Below are 27412 nucleotides of genomic sequence, written 5' to 3'. Positions count from 1 at the left end.
ACACAAAATTAATGGGCAAAGGCTACCACGTGATGCCCTCCAGATGGCCGGCCTCACTAAAAACAAACAAACCTAAGGGCTGCATCTAAATATAAAAAAGTGAGTCATAAAGAGTCCAGTGGTGCTTGCCTCCAATACTAACCTTCTCACACATCTCTTTATTTCAGAGGGAACCATTACTCCTTCTCATCCCAACTAAAGCAGTTGGCTAAGTGGAAGCCAAAGTAATTTCCTATCAGAGATGCTTCAATTCAAAATATAATGATCAGTCAAAAAAAGTGTTGCTTCTGTGAGACAGCCAAGTCTTTCTTCTCATTGTTAAGGTTAAATAGAGTCGACTGAACATGCAGGAAATAAGTAAGAATTTTCACATTAAAGACAATTGAAAACCATTTCTCAAGGTGGCCTACTTTTGAAAGCCAAACCTTCATAAAGTCATCAGGAGTTAAGTACTCTGCATGAGGTTAAATCTCGGCTCTACACAGGTTCTCTCTTGAAGAGCAAAGACATTTGGAAAGAAAATGGCTGTGGGAGGGCCAATACTTACCTTGCAATGTCTGTAAACACTGTCCTGTTTTGATATCCCAGATTTTAACTGTAGAATCTGCATTCCCAGAGACAAGAATGTTGTCTTTGAGTTCCATTCCACTTGTTAATGACTGGTGTCCTGTTAACGTGTGAATGCAATTCCCTGTCTCCACATCCCAGACTCGGATTGACGTATCAAGAGATCCACTCACTACATGGATGCCGTCAAACTACAACAGACATAGCGTATTAGAACAGAGACATGGGTATCTTTCCTTTCAGCTGGCAGACGTTCCTCACAGTGGGGAGTGGGAGACAGCAACATGTAAGGCCAGAACAAGAGTGCACTGGGATAAACTCGCAGGTAAGCTGATGTGCATGCCATCATGCCAGTTTGTGGATCACGTCTCCAAAACACTTTTTATAAATTCTCTTAAAAATTAAAAAAAAAAATCAAAACTCAACAAAACTGCCCAATAATTCAAACATGAGGCAGAAACAACTTCAAAAAGAAAACGAAGCACCTGAAATGAGCATCATTCTTTCAGATCACCTGGTCCCAGCTGGAAGCTACATCCCATGTATTCAGTAAGAAAGCTGAGTCTGACTTGCCCATAGCAAGCCCAAGCCAGAGCTTGAGACAAAAGCTGTGCTTATCAGCACTCAAGGCATAAGAAGGGCCACAGATAACTTTTGTGATGCTCAAAGGTAAATTCCATTAAAACCTGTTTGTAAAATGAAGTTGTTTACAAGAACTTATTGCAGACAGGTAGCGGTGGTGGCGCACACCTTTAATCCCAGCACTCGGGAGGCAGAGGCAGGTGGATCTCTGTGAGTTCAAGGCCAGCCTGGTCTATAAAGTGAGATCCATAGCAGGCACCAAAACTGCACAGAGAAACCCTGTCTCAAAAAACCAAAAAAGAAAAAAGAAAAAGAAAAGAACTTACTGCTGATTAGGAAATATCCCAAAAGATAACTCTATCAGGAATTAGAAGGAGGCATTTTAGTAACAAAAGCAAGCTATGCAGCCTCTCCTTCAGCTTCCCAAGGACACTAAAAGCCAACAAACTCCTACCAATCCCCAGGAGGCAGATCTAACAACTGGCTATGTATTCTGAGATCTGAGATTCTCTACAGTTCTGAGCACACCACAAGTAGCAACAACAGTGGCAGACAATTCCCTCCCCTTGGAAGCCATCATCTTTTCTAAAGTAATTCACATCTTTCTCATCTATCGATATTTCATTACTTGGGCAGTATCATCAATTAAGAATCAAATACCCTAAGAACAGCAATGTCAGCACTGGGATCCTGTTCTACTCAGCTGATCACTAACAGGCAAGTAACTGGGAAGAAAATTATGTAACAGGAAATATTTTAAAATGGAAAATGCTGCATTTCCAGAAATAAAGGCAACCCACGTTTTATGTCTAGTTACTGAAGATCTTGAAATATCATAATCTATTAATAAATACGAAGTTCAAGTCTAAAGGAATACAACAGGCTAGTCAAATTCACCTCTCTATGGCTCCCAGTCGATGGCCCTGGGCAAGTTTGTAGTTTTCTGCAGACAGGCTCCACAGCCACTTTAAATAGGGATGGAATCACAATTACATGGCCCATCAACTTTTAGCTATCAAGGCAAAGGGGCAGCTTTTGGCCAAATTAATCCTCAGCTAAGGAGTTTATTAAAATCCAAGGTATTCTCCTATGAGACTATCTAACTATTAATTAATGTAGCAAAATTTACAGCCCTGAAGTACCAGGTTCCAAGACAAATATTTGCGTTTTTGAGAAATGTATCACAGATATTGAAACTATTAAACCAGTTAAATGATTTTGGAATTAATGTTTTCTTCATGCTAATTTTAAGGTATATATAAACAGCAACTTGGCAGTAACTAACTGAGGAGAATGATCTCATGAGTCATCAGCAAAGCATCTAAGGGATGGGAGAGACACAGTCTTACCTGTAATGAATAGACTCTATTAGTGTGTCCCTGTAACGTGTGTAGACAGGTCTCAGTCTCCGGATCCCACACCTTCACCATAAAATCATACGCTCCACTAACAACCCTCCTGCCATCATACTGAACACAGCGGACGGCTGCTACATGACCCATCAAGACGTGTAAACACTGGCCGGTCTCAATATCCCAAACCCTGAGAGTGGCATCTCGAGAACCGCTAACAACTCTGCAGAGAGGGCACAGAAAACAAGGTATTAGAACTCTGAAGAGCATGAACACACCCGACAGGTAAAACAGTGTTTGCTTTTTCTTCTTCTTAAACACAACAGAAAGATTTCCAGAAGAGAGACCCTACCTAATGCCTTCAAATATATATCTGAGTCACTCTGCCTGGGATGGGAACTGAGGACGACCAGAAGCTCATCTGGTTGTTCCCCCTGGTTTATGGACCTTGGTTCCCCCTCAAGGTTCCATGGCACAGCTGGAAACAACTGCACTGTATCCAAGAAGCAAACAGCTCTCCATACACACAAGCTGTCTTGATTAGAAGGGAAATGGTAACTTGCACATGCAGCTCAACCCTCAGTGCAGATCTCGGTGGTATTAACTTAGAACATTCCAAAACTTACTTTATGATCTTTGTCATTTCATTACATTTCAATTATGAGTTTCTATTAAATATTTGAGAAAGTAAAAATTTCAATGATTTGGGACTCAGAAAACTATGGCTATTCCCTTATACTTCCCATGCAGAAAAAAAGTCAGCTTCAGACATGTGCTCACAGCTGCTGATGCACAGACTTTTAAAGATAGTCTAGAAATGCCTTCAGAAATTGGCTCAATGTTATAAAATTATACTCTTCTGGAAACCAGAGTGATACAATCATGCAGTTACCTCTGGATTGCTAACCAGGCACCTCATGTCAATCCCAAGAGATAAAAGCCAGTCTCCACACTGGAAAGAGTGGAATGATGACGTGTGGGAAAATGAACGCAACGAGAATGGAAATGCAAGGTCTCTTGAAACTCATCCCTTACACTTCAATCACACAACACACTGTGCAAAGCAGGCTCAAATTAAAATAAAAAGGAGGCCCCTGTACATACCACAACTGTAGGGGACAGTCTACTTACCAAAACAGTTCTGAATTAAAAAAAAAAAAAAACACTATGGATAGAGTGTAGGTCATGGCTGCTGTGGATTCAGTGTAAGGACCCTTCTAAGATACATTCTTTTAGAGGAAGGGTCTCCTCTAAAAGCTGTGAATTCAAGGATCCTCCTGTTCCTACCTTCCCAGTGCAAAGATTAGCAGCAGCATGTATCACATAAGGCCAACAGAATATTTTTTGACAAATGAAGTAGAAAACAATTTTTAGCTGTCTGCAATGAAAATGTGTTAACAGAAGGACATGGTTTTAGCAGAAGGGCACTGCAGGCAAAATAAAAAGTAGCAGGCAGAGGCACTGGGAAGGCGAGGACAAGCAGACCAGGATGGGCTGCAACCACTTTGAAAATGGGACTGGAAGTTCCTCCATAATTTGGTGGGCAGTAGTAGGGCATCAACGCTATCTTAATACCAGGGCTCTCTGTCAGCTGTGCAGAAGGCAAGACCACATCTGAGAGCTCTGAATAGTTCAGATGACAGGTAATGAGAAAAAAAGTCAAAGCCCTGGACCGCAGTGTTTGTCTAGTTCCAGGGATGTGATGGAGTGGGGGCAATGTGGGTGGGTCACTCAAGGACTCATAGGCCAGAAGTCTCAGTGACTGAATTTGTTGCTCTTGCATAACATAAATGTGATTATCAAGAAAGAAAATGATTTTTGTTTGAAGATGATGAATCATCAAATCATCAACAAAGGGAATGGAGAGCAGCGCTTCAGGAAAAAAGGCTATACCGTCATCTGAAGAAGGACACTGTAAGACAATCCTCCAATTTTAAGCCAATATAACCAGACTTTCCTAACTTAGAAACACTGCACTTTAATCATTAGTGTCTACTTTAAGAGCTCATTAGCACTATATGAATCTCAAATTCACAAGTAAGAGAAGTGAAAGTCCCCACCATAATGGGATTTCCCTTACCTCTTTTCATGGAGATGCATACAGCGTACGGTGGAAGTGTGCCCATATAAAGTGTGTATACACTCTCCAGTCTCAGCATTCCATACTTTGAGAGTCCGGTCAGTGGACCCACTAATGATGATATTGTCTCTCATCTGTGATGACCACACTCCACCGGTGTGTCCCACTAACGTTCTTAGACACTGGAAAAACACTTCAGATGATTAATTTTAGGTAGAAATGAAAGCAAGTCAAAGAGTATACTACTATCTCACTAAAGTCTAGAATAAATTTTACTTATTCAACTTTATTAGAGCACCAGGAAAGCATTTTGCACACCAATGCTCTATGACGCCATTATTACCAAACTGTTTATCTGGTAGCGATACATGCTTATACATGCACACACCACTGAGCCACAGTGCTGACACAGCACACACCAGATGAGACAGAAGATTAGCATGGCAGGGCTGGGAAGATGGTTCAGTGGCTAAGACTGGCTGCTCTTTCAGGGACCTGGGTTCGATTCCCAGCACCTAGTGCCCCACAATCACCTATAACTCCAGTGCCAGGGAATCTGACACCCTCTTCTGGTCTCCAAGGGCACCTGGCATGCACACATACATACATACATACATACATACATACATACATACATACATACAGGTAAATACTTACACACATAAAATAATAAAATGAAGTAAAATATTTAAAAATAATTGTAGGTTATAAAGCATAAGCCATGACAGAAAGCAAACATACTAAAATGCAAGCAGGTTCAACAGCTCTAGCCTGGCCGCCATGACTGAAAAATATTCAAGCTGCAGCAGGGTGTCTCCCACGGAAGAGAACCAAGGCAAGAATGCCAAGAGGGTTAGGTGTGGCCACATACCACGTTCACCCGTCTGCCTGAAGGCGGTAGTTAGGGGCTGCCCATGCTACTCTAGACATGTAAAGACAGACACCGAGACTCTGAGATAAGTCCAAAACTAATATTATATCCTGGAAACGTGTAGCTGCTTTGAAAATTTACCATCTGCTTTGAGTATTTATAAGATTCTTGTCTAAGGAACAACACAGCAAAAAATGTTTTTAAAAACATAGATTTTTCTCAATTTTCTCTTACCTTTTAAATGGTTGATTACTTAATTCATGAAAATACTCTCTTTTGGATGAATAAAGTCAATGTTCACTAGAGACTCATTAAGGAATGCTATGTGAAATAAAGCCACTGCTTGGACTACTTGGCTTTTCAACCCGGTATTTAAAACCTCCCCTGCTTCATTCCCTTACCATTCAAGACTGAGACAACTTTAGATGAACAGGATTTACTTGACTTCTAAATTATAGAAAGCTCAGCCACAAAGCAGTTTATAAGAAAACTTACAAATCACTCAGTCATATTTGGAAGATGTTGGGGATAATGACTCTAATTCACATGGGCAAGGTGAGAAGTAAGCTCAGAGAAGAGGACACGAATCCGAGAAATGTTAGACTATCTAGGTGACAAGGACAACAAACTATTGAAATGAAGAAACCACCGCTGCCGCCATGCCAAGGTAACGTTTCTAAAGACAGCCTGATGTTTGGTATCACAACAGCGGAGGATCAAAGCCCTCTTTTACTCTGCCTGCACACACGAAACAACAACCAAACAGCAAGTGTGGAAAGAAGTGAACTTACTTTGCCAGTGACTGCTGACCAAACTTTTAGAGTGTTGTCGTCAGACCCACTAACTATGCGGTTACCACAGAACTGTAGGCATGTGATCACATGGTCATCATGCCCCTTCAGCACCTGTAAGAAAAACGTACACATCACGTTTATGGCATTACATCACAGGCTTTAAATACAGTGAAGTGCCGCAGAGGTGGCTCAGATATACGGGGCCTGGGGTCAGAGCCCCAGAACTCACGTAAGAACTGGGCAGAGTCACACACAGGCCTGTGACCCGGACACTGTGGAGTGTGGCGACAGAACTGCTGGAGCTTATGGTGGCCCAGCCTAGCTCCAGGATCAGGAGGAGACTCGATCTCAAAGAAGGAAGTCAGACAGAGAATGAGAACAGGAAAGCTGACATCCTCCTCTGGCCTGTGTGTGCGCATGGGTACATGCAAGGACACACACACATGTGCATACATCACACACACACACACACACACACACACACACACACACACACACACACACAAATACCAGTGAAAGCAAGAGCGGTTTATGTGTCAGAACAGTAATCTGTAATCTATTTTTAGAATGAAATTTATATAAAATATATAGCACATCTTGGGCTACCAAGTGAGCTCCAGGCCAACCTGGATAACCTAGGCAAACCTCAGCTCAGAATTAAAACAGTAAAAAGAGGAGGAAGAGGACTGGACTCTGTGATCAACTTTTAACACTTCAAAAAATAAAGCACCTAGAAACAGAGGAATAACAAATAATTTTTTTTTCAACCTAAAAATTATGCCAGTGAATGCTGGCATATAAAATAATGCCCCCCAAAATTGGTTAATTTTTTGTTATAAAAGTTTATGAATTGAGGATTTCTACCAGTTATATATCTGAAATAATATTCTAAGACAAAAAATGAGACTTCTGCTTCAAATTATAAAAAACAAAACACAGAAAAATCCACAAGAAAACCAAAACTGATATTTCTAAAAAGTAATAATGATAATTAATAATAGCAATGTCATGCAGAGTGGTCCAGAACAAATTCACTTCCTCTTAACTCATCTTTTTTGGGAGATTTTCTTGAGATCAGGTCTCATACCATAGCACAGGTTGGCCTAGAGCTCAGTATGTTGCCCAGGTTGGTCTTAAACTCACAGCTATCCTCCTGCCTCAGTTTCTTGAATACAGGGATTGAGTACTTGAGTACAAGCACAAGCCCCCATGCCTGGATCAACTCATCTTTGATTCCAATAAAATTAACAGATTAAAGAAAGCAGAAATAAAGGAACACTGTTAGTTACACTTCGAGTTAATTTTAAAATACAGCCAGCTTTCTTTCACAGAAGGCAGGCAGCAAGCATCCTTCAGGGCAGCAGGAGAAGAGCCGGATCAGGTGTTCCTACTGACTGAAGGTTTCTGTTACCTTGGGAGACTTGAGTTCTCCTCGTCTCCAGTTGGTATCGATCCTGTGCTGTCTGATGTACGCACTCTTCCATGGGCTGTGTATAAAACCTGGCTTGATTATTTTTCTTCTCTTGATGTGCAACGGTTCATCAATTCCTAAAGTATCAAAGAGTTCAAGAGAATAAGTCCTTTCACCACTAATAGAAATTACACATTTTAAAAGATCTTGTTTTTTTCTGCTTAGCACAAGTGATGTAGCATCTCCTAACATGGTCACTGCGCCATACGGCAGTAAGTCTGCATTTGGTATGGCACTTCTGTACTCACTACTACTTCTCCTTCTCACAAAGAAGGTGTTGGTGTGGACACACAAAGACAGCAATGAGTGTGTACTGCTCGTGTGAATGTAAAATGGTACCCCCACCGTGGAAATTAGCACAGGGACTCCTCAAAAACACAAACGTAATACAGAATGTAGCACTTTTAACTTCTGCATGTATACTCAAAAGAATTAAAAAGAGAGATGTGAACAGCTATCTATACACCCATGCTCATACTGATATTATTCAGTTAGCCAAAAGTTGGAAGCAGTCCACGTGTCTGTCCAAAAACCCAAATGCAGCAATACACACAATGGAATGCTGTTCGGCTTTAACAAAGGGCATGTAGGATACACGCTGTGACATGAACCTTGAAGACGTATTGCTAAGTGAATAAGGCAATTGCAAAAGGATAAACATTGTATAATTTTACTTATCACAGGTTCCTAGAATAGTATATTTACAGAGACAAAGCATGTAGGCAACAGGCAAGAAGGAATGGGGAGAATATCACTGTATCATACACAACAAAATGACTTAAATGATACTGGCCTGGAACTCACTATGTAAACCAAGATGGCTTTCATTAATCCTGCCTCTATCTCTCAAGTAGTATGATTACAGATGCACACCATTACCTCAGGTAATGTATGTATGTATGTATGTATATTGAGATAGGGTGTTACTATGCAGTCCTGGAACTTGTTATGTAGACCAAGCTGTTCAGAATCATTTTTAACAAACACAGTTAAAGGACATTTAAAAATGATTCTGAAGCTGGGCATGGCAGCACATACCTTTAATCCCAGCACTCAGGAGGCAGAGGAAAGTAGATCTTCATTAGTTAAAGGCCAGCCTGGTCTACCTTTCGGTTTCTCATACAGCCAGAGCTGTAGAGACCCTGCCTCAAGGAGGAAACAAAAGATTCTGAGAAAGAAGGTAAGGTAGAGTTGATTAACCCTAGTTTACATATGGAGATGCTTGAGAAAGAAGATTTTACTGATTAATCCGAGAGCAGCCAGAAGTTGACTTCAGGACCAGGCTTAGCAAGAAGCCCCAAGCTCGTCACCCCAAGTCTTTACTAAGCCTCACTACCACCAATGCTCTCCACCTGGCCACACAGCTCTGCAGAGAGCATCCTTCATATTATATAGCACTACCAGTTTTTCCTCTAACATTTTGCTTTTCAGAAACAATTTTTTCTCCAAAATGATTACTTTTCTAGATGCCTGTTTGCAAAACAGAAGGTCTTCCCTTTGATCAATATGGAAGATACTTACTCCCTTCTTAAGAAAGGGGGTTCAAACCAAACCAAACTATGCTTCAAGAATATAAGGTCCATGTCATGAGGAAGACGTCAAACAGTACAGTCTCCCCAGCATTTATGAATGTCCACCATGTAATTATGGGAGGAGTGGATACAATACTCAATTCTATGGGTATTAATTGCTGAATGTGGTTTCCTTTAAATCAGGTGGACTCCTTCGCTGTTGAGATCAAGGAAGTGAATAGACACAGACTCACTCTGGCAGGTACCACTGAGCCAGTGATTTATTTTCCCTGCACAGGAAAGTTATTCTGTCTACTTGTCTCTGCAGGGTAGAAACACATTCTCTATGTGATTTTGAACCTTACCCTCTTCTTTACATTTCTCTCTCCAGAGAAGGTTGTCCTCAGCCAAAATCCTCCAGTATCGACAAGTCTGAGCCGCTTGCAGCAGGTCCTTGGGTTCCAGGAATGAAAGTACATAGAGTGCCAGCTGTGGGAAGGAAGAAGGACAGCACACTCACACTTCCGAAAATGACAGAGGTTACTCTCCACAGGGTGAGCATCTCCACAGGGTGAGCATCTCCCTAGGACAGTTGTATTTGGTAGACTGAGCGAGCGAATCAAGAAGAGCAGTATTTTAAGAGCAAAGAAAATGCTCGTTAATCTCCTATCAGGAATCTGAGGCTTTATTCTAGATGATTTTATTGGTATTTACTTACAGTGAGAACAATGCCACTGATCCCAAGTTTCTTGTGTGAGCCTAGTGCTCCAGTTCTTAGATTAGCCTAAATGTTGATAAAGAAAGGCTTGAGATTTGTTCACACCAATTATTAGAAAAACACCAGTACATTATGTCAATACAGTAATAAGGTTTTAAGTAACACATTCTCTCTAACACAAACTTCCCTAAGGACTTAGATCTATGCCATTATTCTTCCATATATGAAATAAAACATTTTTTAAATGAAGAAGCTTTCCCCACCCAGTCGTTGAAAACAAAAAAACCATAGATACCAGGCTCTCTTTCTAACTTCCCTTCTTTTTTTTCCTCTGACAGTCTTTGGAAGAGCATGTAAGCCAAGATAATCTTCTGGGGCTTACCTTTTTTTAATAATCTGTGCTTACTTCTTAAATGCTAAAACATTCTCAAACTGTGGGGCTTGGTGAAGGCTCAGTTGGTCATGTTTCATGTACAGCCATGAAGATAAGGATTCGGATCTCAGCACTCTTGTAAAGCCAGGCATGGCAGTGGCAGCGATAATCCCTGTGCTCGGGAGGCCTGACAGGAGCTCACTGGCTACTCTAGCTGAATGGGTAAGCTCTGGATTCAGCGAGAGATCATGACTCATGACTCAATAATGTGGGAACACCCGAGGAACACACCTCTGGCCTCCACATGTACATGTGTGCAGAAGCATCTGCATGTATTTATGCACACTCATTTGAACACATGCACATCAAATATATATATACAAATAACCCCCACAAAGATTTTCAAATTCTATTGATTTGAGGTCAGGAAGTTTTTGCATGTTAAGAGCTGTCTATACAAATAAAAATAAAGCAAAACAAAATAGAAAAACTCTCAGAGATAACTAAAAACACTAAGCTATGAGAGAATCTGTAAAATTAAGATTCTAAAGGAGGGTTTCAGGTATGGAAAATATATCAAGGTGAGTATTTGCTTCATTTACAAAAAATGTTTCCTACTATTTTATGCCCTGATGACCTCATGTTACTTTCCTGAGTTTATTCAGAGTTTTGTTGTAGAAAAAGCTCACAAGAATAAACACTTCTTTTGTGTGACAATGTCATTTTTAAAAAGTACCAGGAAAAAGATGTTTTGTCAATTTTGCTTTTCCCTCGAGTTATGTTTAGTTTCCTCGATTGTACTCAAATTTAATGCAAAATTATAATTAGGACTATTAATGTCTCTTAAGAAAACCTTGGAGTGGTTCTCTAAGAAAAGAGGAAGCATAACTATTTTTCTGTTCCAGTTTGCGGTTTCAGGATCATTTGTCATGTGTCATCATGTGTCACTTTTCTGTACTGTCTTTTTAGCTGGTATGTAACTAGGAGCATGTGTATAGTAATTTGAGAAAATATAAAGCATGGGAGTTGTTCCTTTCTCCTGATAAAAATTAAGCTGTGAAGTCTAAAATGTCAACACATGCATTATATTTAAACTATGTAGCCACATATGGCTGTATGATGACGTGCTGTAAGAATGGAATTTCTGTGTGATCTCTCTCTCTCAGATGGAAGATGACTGGTAAAAATGGACAAGGACATATAGGTAAAATTCTACATATTAAAAATAATTACAGGGGGCAGGAGAGATGGCTCAGCAGTTAAGAGCATTGGCTGTTCTTCCAGAGGACCTGGGTTCAATTTCCAGCACCCACATGGGAGCTCATACCTGTCTGTAACACTGGTTCCAGGGTTTCTGACATCCTCACACAGACATACATGCAGGCAAAACACCAATGCACATAAGAAAATAGATAAATAAAAATAACTACATAATTCAAGGACCAGAGAAATAACAACAGTCAGAAAACTACTAGTCTTGAAGGAATGCAAGAGAAATAACTGATGAAATAAGAGCAAAAATAGTATTGCTGCTTAATGAATCCAGAATTTTGAAAACATCGACTAAATAATAAATATACCCAAATAACTAAGGTCAAGTTTCAGATAACGGAAGGAAAATCTGAAGAAACTCAGTGACTCTCATGCAGACTTACCTATCCAAGTGGAAGAAAGATGTACCTTGGTTAAAAGCATACTTTATGTGACAATTGTACCATTAAGCCGTGACAGCAGTTTGTCAAAGTGTCAAACCGTAAGGCGCAGGACACTGCTTACAGGAGGCAGCAGTTATATACTTGGACAGCACCCGTGTGGGGCGCCACTGATGGCCCTTACTTACCTCTTTCGGGAGCAAGGAGATGAAGTCTCGCTGGAACTGGGGCTCTATCACTTGCATCATATGCTTCACCTGTGTTGGTTCACAGCTATCAATGAGCTCATCTAAAGCCAGCAGCTTCTCTGGTCCACTCCAGCTCTACCAAAGAGGGATTGGACACTTTTACCACCTCAGAGATGTTCCAATTGCAAACTATACACAAGACCTGAGTGCCCACATCTGAGCAGTGGAACCACAGGACAAGGGACCATGGGCAGAGAACTTGCCTCCAGAAGCCTCTGAAGCCATCCAGGTTTTCGTTTCAACAAATTTACTGAGCACCCTTCTGGCAAAGCATTGTCAAGACTGGCAGAAAAAACCTGCATTTATTTTTAATTATAATAGTTATGCATCCATACAACACCAAGACACTGGTGGAGATACCAAAATCTTGTTCCAGAAACATCAATGTGGGTTACTAAATAAATAGGAAATTTTGATAGATCATTTTTCTTTCTCTATATTCATTTTAGTGGACAGCCATAAAATTTTATGGCTTGAATAAGGCTTTCATCTAAGAGCTAAGAGATTTGCAACATCATTTAGAAAGAAATTAACAGTTGGATATTCTGCATATCTGACAAGTGTCTTCTATAAACTTTAAAAAAATGCTTTGTTTTATAAAAATATAGATAATAATCAGTAAACAACAACAAAAAAAATTACCTCAGTTAATTTTTAAAAATTAGGCCAAAAAGGAGTAAGAAAAAAATGCTATACTTATGAAAAGTGAAAACACATAATTACACTTCAAAAATATGAGTTCCTTTAAATAGCTCTCAGGTTGGATTTTGTTATTGTTTCACTTTCTCTCTCTCTCTCTCTCTCTCTCTCTCTCTCTCTCTCTCTCTCTCTCTCAAAATATTTTTCCAACAGTCAGCATGACTGTTTAGGAAAGCCATGGTTCTTAAAAGGAAAAATTCTTATGGCCATATGAGTAATTTAAAACTTTGGAATTTTGTAATAACTATGTAAAACATTTAAGTAACTTCACAAGAGACAGAATACATAAAGACTGTGTTAAGGCTCTTAGGAAGCTTCACTCAGAATAATTCTTAAAGAGGTATTTACTCCTTCAGACTCTACAATGACCTCACCTCTTCCTTCTTCTAAATTGACTACGGAACATCAGCCAGTATTTAACTACTTCCACGACCTACTCTACTTTGCCAATGTAAGGAACCACAGGCTCCAGTAAGTCGTGTCCTCTCCTACACTTGCACATACAATGTTCAAAACATTTACCCCACTCATCTTCAATCCGCTGTGCTCAGTCAGGTATACACCTAGATGTTGGACATACAATACATACAGTGCCCTACACTTGAGTAAAAGCACTGGATTGTCTTGTCTTCTCCCACAGCACATTGCCTTCTCCCTTCAGGCATTGGCTCAGATTTGACCCATTTGACGTGGTCAATTTCCATTCACCACTGACCATACATTATACATAATTTAAAATTTCATATTTATTGACTTACATCCCTCACAGTGTTTGAAATGTTTTTTTTATAATATGTTGATCATTTCTACCTGTCCTACACTACAGAAAATTTGTAGACACTATCATGGCCATGGCTGTTTGGGGAGACAGACAACTATGCTGACTCAATGAAACTGCAAATTTTAATTAAGCATTTGAAAACAGAATAATAGTGCAGAATCAGAGACCAACAAATCCACCAACTTCAAGACATGAAAAACTTAGTCCTTACTGCACCATCTAAGCCACCAGTGTCTCTTCTAGATGGTGATGTTCAGACCCCTAAATGGCCTCTGGGCTTCGTAGCTTTGTTCTGTTCTATCCCCCACACAGTCCTCAGAGCTACGTTAAAGTGACTCTTCTGCTTACAGCCTTAAGCCTCCTAAGACAAGACTTGGTTGGCACAGTGGTTCCCAAACACTGTCCAGGGTCCCACAATTCACTCCAAGGACAGTTTAGTTTTTATACAGGCAACTCATCCGACGTTGATTCATGAACCAGCACTTGGGGACACTGGCAGGGTGTGCTTACTATTCCAATCAGGCACAAGGTTTCATGATCTTGGGCAGCACTGAGCTTCATGGTAGAAACTCACTCCTCTAGAACCTAAGCATGGCAGTGCAGTCTACCTGACTGTTTCATTTTGAGACAGTGTCTTGCACTGTAGAGTTTGGACTGGTCTTAAATGCATGGCAATCCTTTCTCTACTGGGATTCCAGGCTTGAGCCACCACACCCAGGTTACCTATCTATTTGAACAGCTCCTATACTACTGTGGGCAGTTCTCCTTGTTAGTCCAAACAGCTTTACAATCCAACTCAGAAAACATGATTCAGGTATTGCTTTCTAAAGAACCCAAGACTCAATCTGCTTTTATTCTGATGTAAAGTTTTGAGCTATTAAAAACAGTACTTTCCTGTAGTCTTATCTGACTAAATACATGAATTTCTTCAACTTTCTTACACAAGGATTAATAAGCTTTCTTTTTTTTTTTTTTTTTTTTTTTTTTTTTTTTTTTTTTTTTGGTTTTTCGAGACAGGGTTTCTCTGTGTAGCTTTGTGCCTTTCCTGGAGCTCACTTGGTAGCCCAGGCTGGCCTCGAACTCACAGAGATCCGCCTGGCTCTGCCTCCCGAGTGCTGGGATTAAAGGCGTGCGCCACCACCGCCCGGCTTAATAAGCTTTCTTTATCATGCTGTAACAAATACAATTTCAAAGAAACAATAAACTGATCTTGTTGTCACCCTCTTTAAGGTTTTAATCTTTTGTTCACTAACAAATAAGACAAGTAAAATAAAGCAGAAAATACATGTAATTTTGGAGTTAGCATGGAGCTTAACTTAATAAATCCTTCAATATAGATTTTATTAATTATAAATAGCAAAACAGATGTCTTTTGTAGTTCTTGTGTTTTGGTTTGAGTCGAACAGATCTTTCCAAAGCACACAGCCTTAATTTAAATCTGCTCTGCTAAAGTGTGCTAACGCTCTCACACACTTCACCTTTGTCCCTCAGACTCCCATGGGAAGCCTAGTACTCACAGGCTCCTCTAGACCCAAGAGAACTCGGCTCGAAAGCTGTGTCTTGGTGAATGGAGGAAACTGACATTTACTCTTGTCCTTCCATGTAGAGCTGGAGGCACATCTACATACTTTTTCCTTTGGACACTTTTTAGTATACTGTTTGATTTATGTAGTATGAAATAAAGGGAACAATGGTTCCTTAATAAAATTACCCACTAGTTAAGAGGCAAAACCAAAATTTGAACTAAGCTTTTTCATCTAGATCATACATGCTTCTCTTCCATGATGCCTTTGAACCATAAAAGACTAATTCCATTAGTCTTTACCTACTCTAAAATTTTTAAGTAAAAAACCATACACTGTACTATCCAAATTACATAAACAACCAAACAAACCCTACCCCTCTGGCTAAGGGAAAAAGCAGACACAACGACCATTGGAAAGTTTAATCAATTTAAGCAGTGCAAAGTTTGTTTTTTTTGCTTTTGTCTTTAATTTACATTTCTGTTTTTCAGTAATAGTCTGTTATCTATAGTATCATTTGTTCTCATGCAATTTACAAATAGAGTAGAGAGTACTTTGTCAGGGTAGATGAAGCTGGACCAAATGCTGCATCACTGCCTGAAGAGCAACAGGAGGACAGTAAGGGGACAAGAGCTCCCATTTTGCTTGTTACACAACAGGGAAGTCACCATTAAATGCCCCAGTCGCATATTTGTAGAAAGCTTGCCAGTTTAATTATCCCTCATGGGTCAGCTCACACCATCCCACTTTGCCATGGAGCTGTGGCTGTCTATAAGATTGGCATTGAAGCATCACAAGCCTCCAGGCAAGTGATTCAATTCTAGTTAGTTTGGCACTAGCCTGGAAACACACCACACCATACCACACCACACCACACCCACACACCACACAACAGGCTAGGACAGGACAGGGGCCGGGTCATGTCAGAGACAGATATGGAACAGAAGGTTAAGATTGATCGACCTTGTCAGGTGGGCCTTTCGTTGCTACAGATTTGTTTCTACACAATGTCTGGGGGAGCAGGGCAGAATTAAGATCTTTACTCTCAGGGATAATCCCACATTGTTTCTGTGAACTAACAACGGGCTCTCTCACTACAACTACTCATACGAAACAGACACACTCTTATAGGACCAAAGACGGCTCAGGGAATTTGGTTTTCTGATTTTATTTTTACAGCTGACACATCTGAAACTGAGATGTAGTGAGTTTAACATGTGGACAGTTTCTTAAGGAAAGTATGGGATACTAAATAAGCATCGTATAAAGGGCTCTCTAAAACAGCCTCTTGGAAAGGAAGCATCAATGTCTCAACTGCAGGTATATATCAGAAAAAGTTCTCTTAATCAACATCCTAAGTGGCTTACAGAAAATATTTCGGTACATTAAAATGCTGTGGGAAAAATGGGCCCAACAATATAAAAATGATTTGGAGTAACCTGCTAATGAGCTTTGTTCCGATCAACATTTTGAAGGCTGTTTGGATGGACGCTAAAGCTACCATTTGGTTTTCAACATCTGGGTGAGACATCAACTCTGCACTCCTGGGTGCTAGGTTGTGCACACACTCATGTGCATGCAGGAGAACACACTGATATTCCCATTTCCCTGGCTTAATTAGAGATTAATATTTTAAATGTTCCTTTAAGACTATATAAACAGATGTCTGGATTTAATTTTGAGTCTTATTTATTTCTAAAATGCTGGACAAGAGAAAATGTTGAGAATTCTCAGGGCATATATTGTAAAAAAAAAATGAACTTGAGGTAAAAGAATGGGGAAGGTGATAATCCTTATGTGAGTTTCATCAACAAGTGTCTGTGAACACGAAAACTCTCTTTGTGACTGTAGTGTTACAACATTTCCCTAAGTCAAATCTAACTTCCATTGCTTTAATCCCAAGACTCTTAAACCTAGTACTATGACATTTTGGGTTGGATAATTATTTGTTTTGGGAGGCTCTCCTTCATATTGCCTCTACCAGCTAGACATCAAAAGGGTCTCACCCCTCATCTATTCATCTGGGGAAAAACTCAACCCTGTGAAGAACCAGAGCTCCACATCTGTCAGTTACAGCAGCTCCACCTGCCCTAACCCACTTTGCCAGTGTTTCAGGAATCACTAGAAGGTACAAAACCATCTAGAAGCAAAACACTTCAAGTAAGATTGTAGCTATAGATGCAAACGAGAGAGAGAGAGAGAGAGAGAGAGAGAGAGAGAGAGAGAGAGAGAGAGAGAGAGAGAGAGAGAGACACTAAGTATTTAAAATATTAGGATTTGAATAACAGGGCTTAAATATTTGAAATGACAAACAAAGCCAATGTAAGTTTTTAAATTATAGCTTCCTTATGTGTTCATTATATACCTAATAATTCAAGAATCCAGAGGGAGTGAAATGTGTTCATTTTATATTAGTATGGTGGCCAATATCAGGTATGTTCACATTTTTATTGATTATTGTCTGGAAAGAATTATTGAGGACTTCATCTATGGCAGCTGTTTTGATAAGCACTTGATTTAGTCTACCATTCATGATAAGAAGATATCAAACAGTCTAACTAATTTAAGTTATAAAAATCTGTAGTATTCAAGGTGACTCATCTTCCCAGTAAATGTTCAAAGAATTTAAATTCTAGTAAAAGACAGACTGGAACTTGAGCAGATTAAAGCCAAATGCAAACAAGGCATTGAGAGAAGCCACCAAGTCATCTCCACTAAGGAAGTAGTGAAGGGTAAGTCACCTCCAGAGACTCACTGACAGTTCTTAATCTCAAATGCCTTATTTACAAGAAACGTGTTCAGAAATCAAGAATACATTCAATGACATAGAAATCCAAACATAAACAAGAAAATAAAGACTTGTCTAACTAAAAAAAGCAATAAAGATATGCAAATACAAACTTATACAAATAAGCACTGTACTTTCATTCTGAAAGATGTATGTCACATCATAGGCTTGCTATTTTAAGTGTACACTCGGGGATTCCCAGGATGCCTGTCTTTCTGGATGACTACGACCCTACCCAATTCCAGAAATCTTCTATCATCCTCCCCTCCAAAAACCCTACACCTCTTAGCAGGTAGCCCCAGTCCTCTCCCCTGTCTACCTGGCACCCACTAACCTACTTGGTCTCTTTTTATTAATAACCATTTCCTTTTACATCTGGCTTCTTTCATTTCGTGCAGTGTCTCCAAGGCTCATACCTGGCACAGCACAAACAACACTCCATGTTTTAAATGGCTGAATGATCTACTCTCCTATCCCAACCCCAAGCAACTGAGTGAAGCATTTCAAGAACGTGGTCCCATAGTCACCTGAAACATTTTCAGCCACTCTTGGAGGCCGGTGGGTGGCTGGACCGAAGTGATCCTGCGTCGTTGTTGCCCTTGCCCATTGGCAGCTCTTAGGTCCCCAAAAGTTGTTGGTGTTGCTGAACATGGTACAAGCCCAGTGGTACTAAAAACAAAAAACAAAAGTACAAGAGTGGAGGTAAAGACAGGTCTTAGTTAAGTGCTGTGAACTCTGATTTCATCAGAATAATGATCTGGTGTTCTTCAAACATCAATACAGCAATCCCTTTTGCTGGCTATTCTCAGAGGGCAGGGATACACAAAGCCTACTTTGCTTTCTTCTTTCTCTCCTATTCCACAGATGGTCTCATTATGCAGTCAAGGCCAGCATCAAACTTACTATGCAGCCCAGGCTAGCTTTGAACTCACAATCGTCCTGTTTCAAACTCTTTAAAGCTGGAAATACAGGTATCTGCCACCACATTTGGCCCTGTTTTACTATTATAATTAAAGTTTCTCCCTATCATCATCCAGGCAATGTTACTGGCAATCAAATGGAAGACTCTATGAAAAATCTGTATGTCACCAGTACATGTTTGCTTAGGGCTGCAGGCGCAATTAGTAGTAGCACACATGCTGAGTAGACACGGGCCTGGTTCAATTCTTACCATAAGTGAGTAAGTAAATGACTAAGCAGACAGGCAAGCAAACATGGCCCTAGAACATATAGCTCCTACTTCTATGACTAGTTCAAATTAAAGTTTAGATTTTCTTTATTAAAAGGAATGTGAAAGCATTAATGTTACCAATATTTCAGAGACAAAAATGTTTTGGATCTCACTTCTTACACATAAGTCCTTAAGTTTGCCCCAGATGCCTTTATTTAAGCTGAGCTTAGGTATCTGGTAGTAGTCAGCCTTGATCAGACATGCAGCTTTTCAGAACAAGTAGAGAACTTTCAGGCAAAATTAAATGAAAAAAGACGGTTGAAAGATTCTTGTCTAATAATTTAAACGTTGAGATGGTGGGGAAAAAAATCTAAACAATACATTCAGAACCGAGAACAGTGGTTCTGATCTAGTTCTGCAGCTGTATTACTCCGCTACCTAACAGCAGGCAGAATGCAGACATGTACTGGTGTTCTCGGGTGGTGGTCCTCTAAGGCAGCTCAAGCACCGACAACAGAGCAAACACTGAGCTTTTCTGCAGGCGTACTAAAAGGACAAGCCCTGTCTAGGAAATTCCATCTGTGAGAGAATCCTTCCTTCACCGAACTCTGGTAATGAAAGGGTTTGAAGTCCCAAGAGCAGCCAGCTCACACCTGTTCCCAGAGCACTTGACGGTGAGGCGGTCGGACTGTGCACGTTTAAGGCAAGCCCAAGCTAGACACGGTGAGTTCCAGGCTAGACTGGGTTACAGTGAGGGTTTGTTTCAAAAAGAAAAGAAAAGAAAAGAAAAAATCCAAAGAGCACATATAAATGTACCCTAACAACTGATTATCAACATCTGACAAACTGCTAATGAAACAACTCTCAATTTTTTAAAATGATACCTAAATCACTGTATTTTACAGAAAAATCTTCATGCCTAGACTCTTTGAATCTTTCAATATTTATTTAAGACAATTTCTAATATTCAATAAGTAAGTCAATCTTTCCTTCCTTCTAATTCAAAAGCAAATTCAGCTTCTTTTTCTCAAAAATAAAACACGATGTGTTAATAGTTTAAACTTCCTAAGGAAAAAAAAAAAGGCAGAAAATGAGTTTTATCTTATTACCTGTCAAAAACCTGTCCAAAGCATCCCTAAATATCAAACATATACGTTAGTAACCGACAAAAGAGTACCAAAGACATGGCCATAAATATGCATCGGTTCTAATTTTGCTTTAGTACGGACGATTCTTGTGCAAAGGCAGTTGCTTTCTTGATATAAAAAGTAAGCAACTAAAATTTTATGAAAATCTGTTCGGTACCAAAAATTCCATTCTAAAATAACTGAACATTTAATACTTTTGTCTCGGGATTAAAACATTACCAGAAAACCAAAATGATGACAGACTGACATCTGTCCATTAAAAAAATGACATTGACAATTAGTTTAACATCAAACTCAACTTTCTCAGCTAAGAAATACATTCTCAAGGTTAGAAGGAAAAGCAACTGAAACGAACATTTTCCTTGTCTCTCTATCCCTCCACACCCTCTGGTGGAAGTGCCTAAAACAGTGGAGCAGTCAGATGACCAAGAGAACTCGGGAGAGAAGAGCCTCTCTGCAGCACGAAGCTTCTGTTCTGTGGCACTGTCTCTCCAGAGTGTTCTGTACGTAAAATTATTCTAAGCAGTATGATCCCTTAATTTTACAAAAGAGCATTAAAGAAATTTCCACAATTGAATGAAATAAAAACAAACTGTTGGAGGGGGATGCAATCTGTAGTAAGGTTTTAAGGAACCTTGTATCTAGGCAATGTTAATTTTATTCTACTTTATAGAATAAAAATAACTAAATCAAAATGCTTTGGGAAAAAAAAGATCATAACCATGATGCCCTTAGAATGTCTATTGTTCATTCTGACCTGTTTTTCAAAAAGGGGGGGGGGACCACAAAGGTTCTTAAGATACTTTTGTCATTTAAATTTTAAAATAGAGCATTCCAAAGCCATTTTTAATTGGCTGGGAAATGAGATATTGTGCTTAAGAAGTTAGCCTAATTAGCGTGAGAGTGGGCAAAGTTTTATACTGATGCAAAATCCAAAAATGATGGAGTGAAGCAGGAAACAAGACTACAATTGTATCTAGTTGTTATGGAAACTATTCTACAAGAGTAGAAATGTATGTGTTAAAACATAAAACCTATCAAGTCAATAAATGGGGATTTCTAACACATTCATTCCATGGAGTAAGACTAAGTTCGTAACTGAGAGATTTACCTCACTGCTAATAAATTTATCTTCGATTTGGTATATGTAAGTATCTACCCTAGAATAGCAGTTGCTATAGTAACTAGAGACATTTCCTCACATTCAGATCTCGTGGTTTACTGTTTAGAAGTCCCTAAAATTGTGACTTTAAATTTTTGTTCAAAGAAGTCCTGCATGTGCCTCCCATTAGTGTATTAGTAAGAAGGTACGACATGGACAGAGCCAGCTCTTCTGCTCAGGTGTAGACGGAGCCCTTCTCCATTTCTATAACATCAAAACACGTTACAACAGCTGACAACACTGAATACAGTAGCATTGTTATTCTGCGAAAACAAATCCAAAGAAAAGCTTTCAATGACACCCCCATCTACCCCCTCTATTTAACGTTACCTGGTATAATCTGAGACTTTGCATGGTTTCTTTCCCAAAGAAAAGGAACGGACCTCAGAACCATGGTCCAACTTTCTTTTCATCTATAAGGTAAAACAGATAAGTTGTTGTTGTTGTCGTTGTTGTAAATTACCTGGTCCATTATCAGACTTTGAGTTCACATGCTAATATTAAAAACTGTTAAATTTTCATGTACCTACAATGGTGACTATTGGTAGGTTAAATAGAAAATATATTACATAGTTTTTCCTATTTGCTTATTTCCTATTTTCTTATAGACTGGGTAGGTAATGTTCTCTTAGTATTCTGTTGGGATGAACAGTGTATGGTGATTTAGAAACTAATATTCATCATATCCCTAGAGAATTATGTACTTTTCATATTTTCAGTTTAATAACAAGAAATATTTTATTAGCACACACAGAAAAGAACCATATTTAACATGCCTTTCTTACTAATCTTCATTTTTCTTTAAAATTATTTTAAGCTAAAAAATTAAATTAAAAATTTCACAAGCAAAAATACGGATAACTGAATTTTAAACATTCATATCATTATAAAAAGGTAGAGAGCAATGTACATAAACTAATCTTGACCAGTGATTATAATAAAGAAGAAAGTAATTAGCATGGACAACAGAGACAGTTCAAAAGAGTAAACCCTAACAGCAGAGAATCTGCATCTGCTACAATAAAGCTGTAGGAGAAGCCATCGGCTGCTACATGCAGAGTATACAGCCCATAATCAGGACAAAACAGTCTTGAAACAACAGAAGGATTTTAAGAGAGTGAACTATGACTAAGATAAATGTATATAAGACATGTCAAACACGTACATCCTAAAGGTTTCTCACTATGCAATGTTATGCTATCAATACTTTCAAAACTGCATTCTGTTAACGTTAATATTGAAATTTATTTTTTTGTATTTCACTATCAATTAATGTAGGTCATCTGTTTATTTCCAAACTAGAAAATACAATCTGTTGAGGTTCAACTTTTTCTATTTCAACACCCTCTCTTGGATTTGCACGTACTCACTAGCTACTGTATTATTGCATGTTATGGGGAGATAGCCATCTTTATTTTATAGTAAAGTGGAACCCCTATTTTGCAGCAGCCTCATTTTCCTACCTATTGCTTCACATAGGAACACATGGAACATAGTGTATACACTGTAAATACTAAAAAGAACCTAAAAGACTTGAACTCTGAGATGGGACAGCAAGGACTCTAATCATCATGCACAAAGTCTTCCAGTCAACACTGGATGGTTTTTAGCTGCGAAGGTTCAAGAAGCTTATGCACAATGTATACCTTAGTTCATGAAATGCCTACTGGGGAAAATGGAATTGGTCTGCGTTCTCCCCTCTGGAGTTTCTATACTCATGTCATTTTAAAGACAATCCTCTCCAAAACATACTGTTTCTTTCTCTTTGTAAGTAACTGTATTGAAAACCGGACATAAATAATATAAAAGCTGTAATATATAGGTAGCCATGTGCTTCCACGTGTATAATTCACAGACACACAGATATGCACATGTACACGAATGAATCCATCAGGAAGGTCAGTCAGCACAGAACTTGGTAACTTTCACAGATGTCTTTCACGATCATTATGAGAATCTCTGATACTCATCTGAATTAAGTCAGTAATGCTGGCTCTCAGAACTTCCCAGAATGTCTTGTAAATACACTGGTACAAATGCCATCTGCCACTAAAAGCAAACTTTATTTCCATCTTAGACTCTTTCAATGAATAAAAATACTTAAAACATATATCAAGGAAATCACCGAGAAGGGGGTTTTATGTTTAAATTATTTTATAAAACAAAGCACCTTTTGAATGACTATAAAAGTCTTTTAAATATTGTACTGTTAACTGAAAATACTGACTTTACAACCACAAATTAATTGGATAATTTTTTAAGGTACCACAAGTAGTACAATCTCTTCAAATATGAACCCCACACGTTTCAGTGACTACACTTTAAGAGTTAACTAGTGAACACATATGTATGTCTATGGTACAGGAAAACTGAACGGAAAGGTTCACGAAAAGCCAAGTGAGGCTGAGTATTTCCAGGTCAGCATTTAACGGAGCCACATTTCTCAAGTCTGGATACATTCTCAGTGAAAAATTCTCAGATGGAAATATACATTTCATTTTAAAGCTTCCCCCAGCTCACGCCGTCGTTCCATAGCTGCTTACAACATTCATGAAATAAAACAGAATACCAGACATCCAGCCACCCACCAAAATTAGAGGATACTGCAGCCATCTCTGATGATACAGATTTTCCTTCTCAGGCAGGCACACACACACAACCACACAGAACAGGAAGAAAACAGATTACTTACTTTGTAAAAAATCATTTTTAATGTGCCGTAGAAACCCATATTTTCTGTATTTTTCCCCTTCAGGGATTCTGTGCCCCCGTGTGTCCGGCTGCTTGGCAGTCTCTGACAATATAACCCCTTTTCAGGTAGGTATGTCACAGATTCTAACGTGGACATGCTCAGGCACGCCAGAAGAGGAAGATTAGGCAGCGGAACCGGCAGCAAAACTCCCCAGCACCAGCAGACGCAGCTCAGAACCAGAACGCTGCTCGGGACGCACACACGCATGCAGCTCCACTGAGGAGAACTCGGGGAATAATGAGCGAGAACCCACAAGATTATTGGAGGAGACTGTGCCCTGTCAAAGCCTTGACTGAACAGATTCCTCCCTCAGCAGCAGAGGGATCAGATTACATCTTCCCTTGAACACAGAATGGTGCAGTCCAGGGTTCAGCAATGCAGACTGCACATCAATTATATGGTGATCTGCTCCAGGGAGCCCGTAAGCACACCACGCGCTGAACAGAGGGCGGACGTGGGCAGCAGAGACCGCCCCCACACCACAGCCCTCTCCCCTCCAAACTTTCAGGAGATTATTTTTGTGTTTCGTAAAACCCACATTTTTGACGAGTTTTAAATAGCACTCAGCGTTACCACAAATAAGTCCTTCCAGAAACATTTTGAAAATGAAATGTATTTGGGTACTCCCGCCCCCAAGGCAAAGCAGGCTATTTCATTAACTGTCATCCCACCGGCCACTCTTGGCAGAGGCTGATCAGGCTCCTCACCTAGCTTGGGCAATACCGGCAGGGCAAGTCCAAAGGGAGAAATGAAATATTCTTGGGGGAACTGCCAATAAAGTAAACCAGTCTGAAGCATATAGGTTTTTTTGTTTGTTTGTTTTTTAAACAACAACAACAAAAAAAACCACCCAGAAATTATGTAATGTAAGATATGTTTCAGCTGGTATGCCTCTTATATTAAGATTTAAAGAAAATATTTTTTATACTTTGCCATTACATTCTTTTAAAATATAGTTTTCAAGATAACTACCAGTGATTCTGGGGAACCATGAGGATTATCGTTAAAGATAAGCCAATTCTACCTACTGCAGAACGTTTGTCTGAAGGCTACTGTCTCCAAAGTGAGCCAAAGCTGCACTCCCTGATCACTGGGGAACCTCCTGACATATGTCCAACCTGGGTCAACAGGAGGTAGTGGACTTGTATCTCAAAAATGACTTGACAATGCACATCACTTAGCACTAAAAGGGAATTTTATGTAATAATAAAGAAACTAATTTTGCCTAAAGGCAACATTTTTTTTTTAGAATGATTACTGTATGAATTTAGGTATTCATCTTGCAACCTGCTACACAACTGCCCTTGGAGGCGGTGATAAGGCTCCTTGGGTAAGAAGAGCCTGTTATCAAGAGCCCAGCTAATTAACTCCTCCCCTCCCCACTAATGTTCTTTATTACAGGTAAGCTATGTGCCTACAGTTATTGAAAGTACTTAGACAGTTCCTTTTTCCAGAAAACAAACAAACAAACAAACAAACAAACAAACAAACCCACTAGTTAAGCACTGTCTAACATATCTTCATGGTGATAGAATATTATGTGAAATATCAACTTGAAAAATGCTTACTATTATAACTAAGACATTCTATGTAAAGCCGTTTACTTTCGAATGAAAATAAGATAATGTAAATTTTATGGAGATGCACATTTTAGATTCTTTCCTAGAAATTATGTTCTACTATTATCTTCTCAAACATTTACCTAGTTCTTACATCATTCCCCCATCAGACACAACATGTACACAAATATTTAGCAAAAGTTAGTTTTCCTAGCAATCAATTCATTCTCTTCAAAGGGACGTTCTTTTAAAAATCTCTTAATTTGAGGAGGGGGAGAATCCAATAATTAGGAAGATACACAGACCCTTATTAACTAGTTGCCTCATGATTTAGGAAAAAAAAAAAACAGCAAATAGGACTTCCTTGTTTGTTTCAGGATACTGAAGAACATTAACAACTAGCTGGAATCTCCTGTAGAACTGTTAGGGTCAACCATCTTGTCCTGGGTAAATTTAGTGAACCAGGGTAGGACAGGCCCGGTCCCCTTCTGTGTCAGCTCAAACTGTGGCCTATATCTAACTGAATTAACTCTGTTCAAGTACTGAGTCAAGAACAGAGATGAACTTTCACTAGAAAATGGAAAACTACCTCAAAATGTTGCTGCTGAGTCTTCTATATAGTCAAAGGAATGCTCTCATTGTTACACAGCTGCCATGAAGTTACAAGAAAACTTGCTCATAAATGTTTATTGAAACAATACATTGGGAAGTCTATACTTCCCCATTCCTTCATCTATCAAGGTTCTCACTTGGGAAAGACTTCTGTTAACTTATTCCTTTGTGAAAAATATGTGTGGTTATCATCGCTAATGATGACCTCAATTTACCAAGTATTTAAACAATTCTCCCAGTACTCAATCTACAATGCTAATTTAATTGGCCAAGCAAAACTAGTTCACCAATTTTCTAATCAAATTTCAAAGTAACAAAGAAAAAATTTTCCAACGTCTTTTGAAGTCCTTTCAGTGAAAACCATGCTGTGTCTTTCACCAGAATTCATCTACTCATGAACACTGTAAAGGAAATCAACCACATAGTCTGATTTCTGGCTGTCTTAGCTTAAATACTGATGGTCTCAAGCATTAATCATATTCAGGTGTTTTAGTAATACATTTTTATAAGGTCCTTGTTTCTACCAATATTATACCTGAGTAGGCAGAAACATCAGAATTTTAGTTTATGGTCTATGTAACTCAGCTTATTTTGCATTTTATGCCTTATACTGTAACATCAAATGGTAAGTTCATCAAAAAGATTAGATAGTAGGTTACTACAACTAAGTAAATACTGAGAGGATTGTATAAAATTTTAGAATATCACATTAAATAGGTATTCATTACACTAAAGTAAATTTTCATGTAATTTCAGCTAGGCAATAAATTTTCCATTCTTTAGAAACATCCCTTGTGCTAACAACCTGTAAGCATTCCTTAAAATCTATTAGCAAGGTGAACAACTTTGAGTTGGATGTATATAAATGGATGCCGGCAGTAACTCCAGAAATAAACAGCACAGAGATGCATGTTCTGTCCCAGAGCCCAGGCCTACAGGAGATAACTCACACAGCTAGTCCAAGTGAACGGGCTTTCTCAGCACATGGTTGGAATCAC

The 27412-nt window shown here is 39.1% G+C and overlaps 1 protein-coding gene across 8 annotated transcripts in view; it reads right to left on the bottom strand.

Annotated features, from left to right (window-relative positions):
* Positions 1-27412, bottom strand: part of Fbxw7 (F-box and WD repeat domain containing 7) — a 173696-nt gene that overhangs the window by 2379 nt on the left and 143905 nt on the right. For 6 of the 8 annotated variants that reach the window (XM_076574331.1, XM_076574332.1, XM_076574329.1 and 3 more), the window contains 9 exons: positions 21822-21904; positions 18538-18679; positions 12160-12294; positions 9594-9717; positions 7658-7794; positions 6244-6357; positions 4582-4763; positions 2499-2724; positions 548-758 (listed from right to left, as the gene is read on the bottom strand). In XM_076574331.1, the coding sequence (XP_076430446.1) occupies positions 548-758; positions 2499-2724; positions 4582-4763; positions 6244-6357; positions 7658-7794; positions 9594-9717; positions 12160-12294; positions 18538-18679; positions 21822-21904 (1354 nt within the window). Of the gene's footprint in view, positions 1-547; positions 759-2498; positions 2725-4581; positions 4775-6243; positions 6358-7657; positions 7795-9593; positions 9718-12159; positions 12295-18537; positions 18680-21821; positions 21905-24183; positions 24661-27412 lie in introns of those variants that run through there. The other 2 variants (XM_006985327.4, XM_076574335.1) reach the window with 2 other exon arrangements.

This window comes from Peromyscus maniculatus, chromosome 6 (assembly GCF_049852395.1).
Source record: "Peromyscus maniculatus bairdii isolate BWxNUB_F1_BW_parent chromosome 6, HU_Pman_BW_mat_3.1, whole genome shotgun sequence".
NCBI classification, from domain to species: Eukaryota; Metazoa; Chordata; class Mammalia; order Rodentia; family Cricetidae; genus Peromyscus; species Peromyscus maniculatus.
This window is presented reverse-complemented; position numbering and strand designations above follow the sequence as displayed.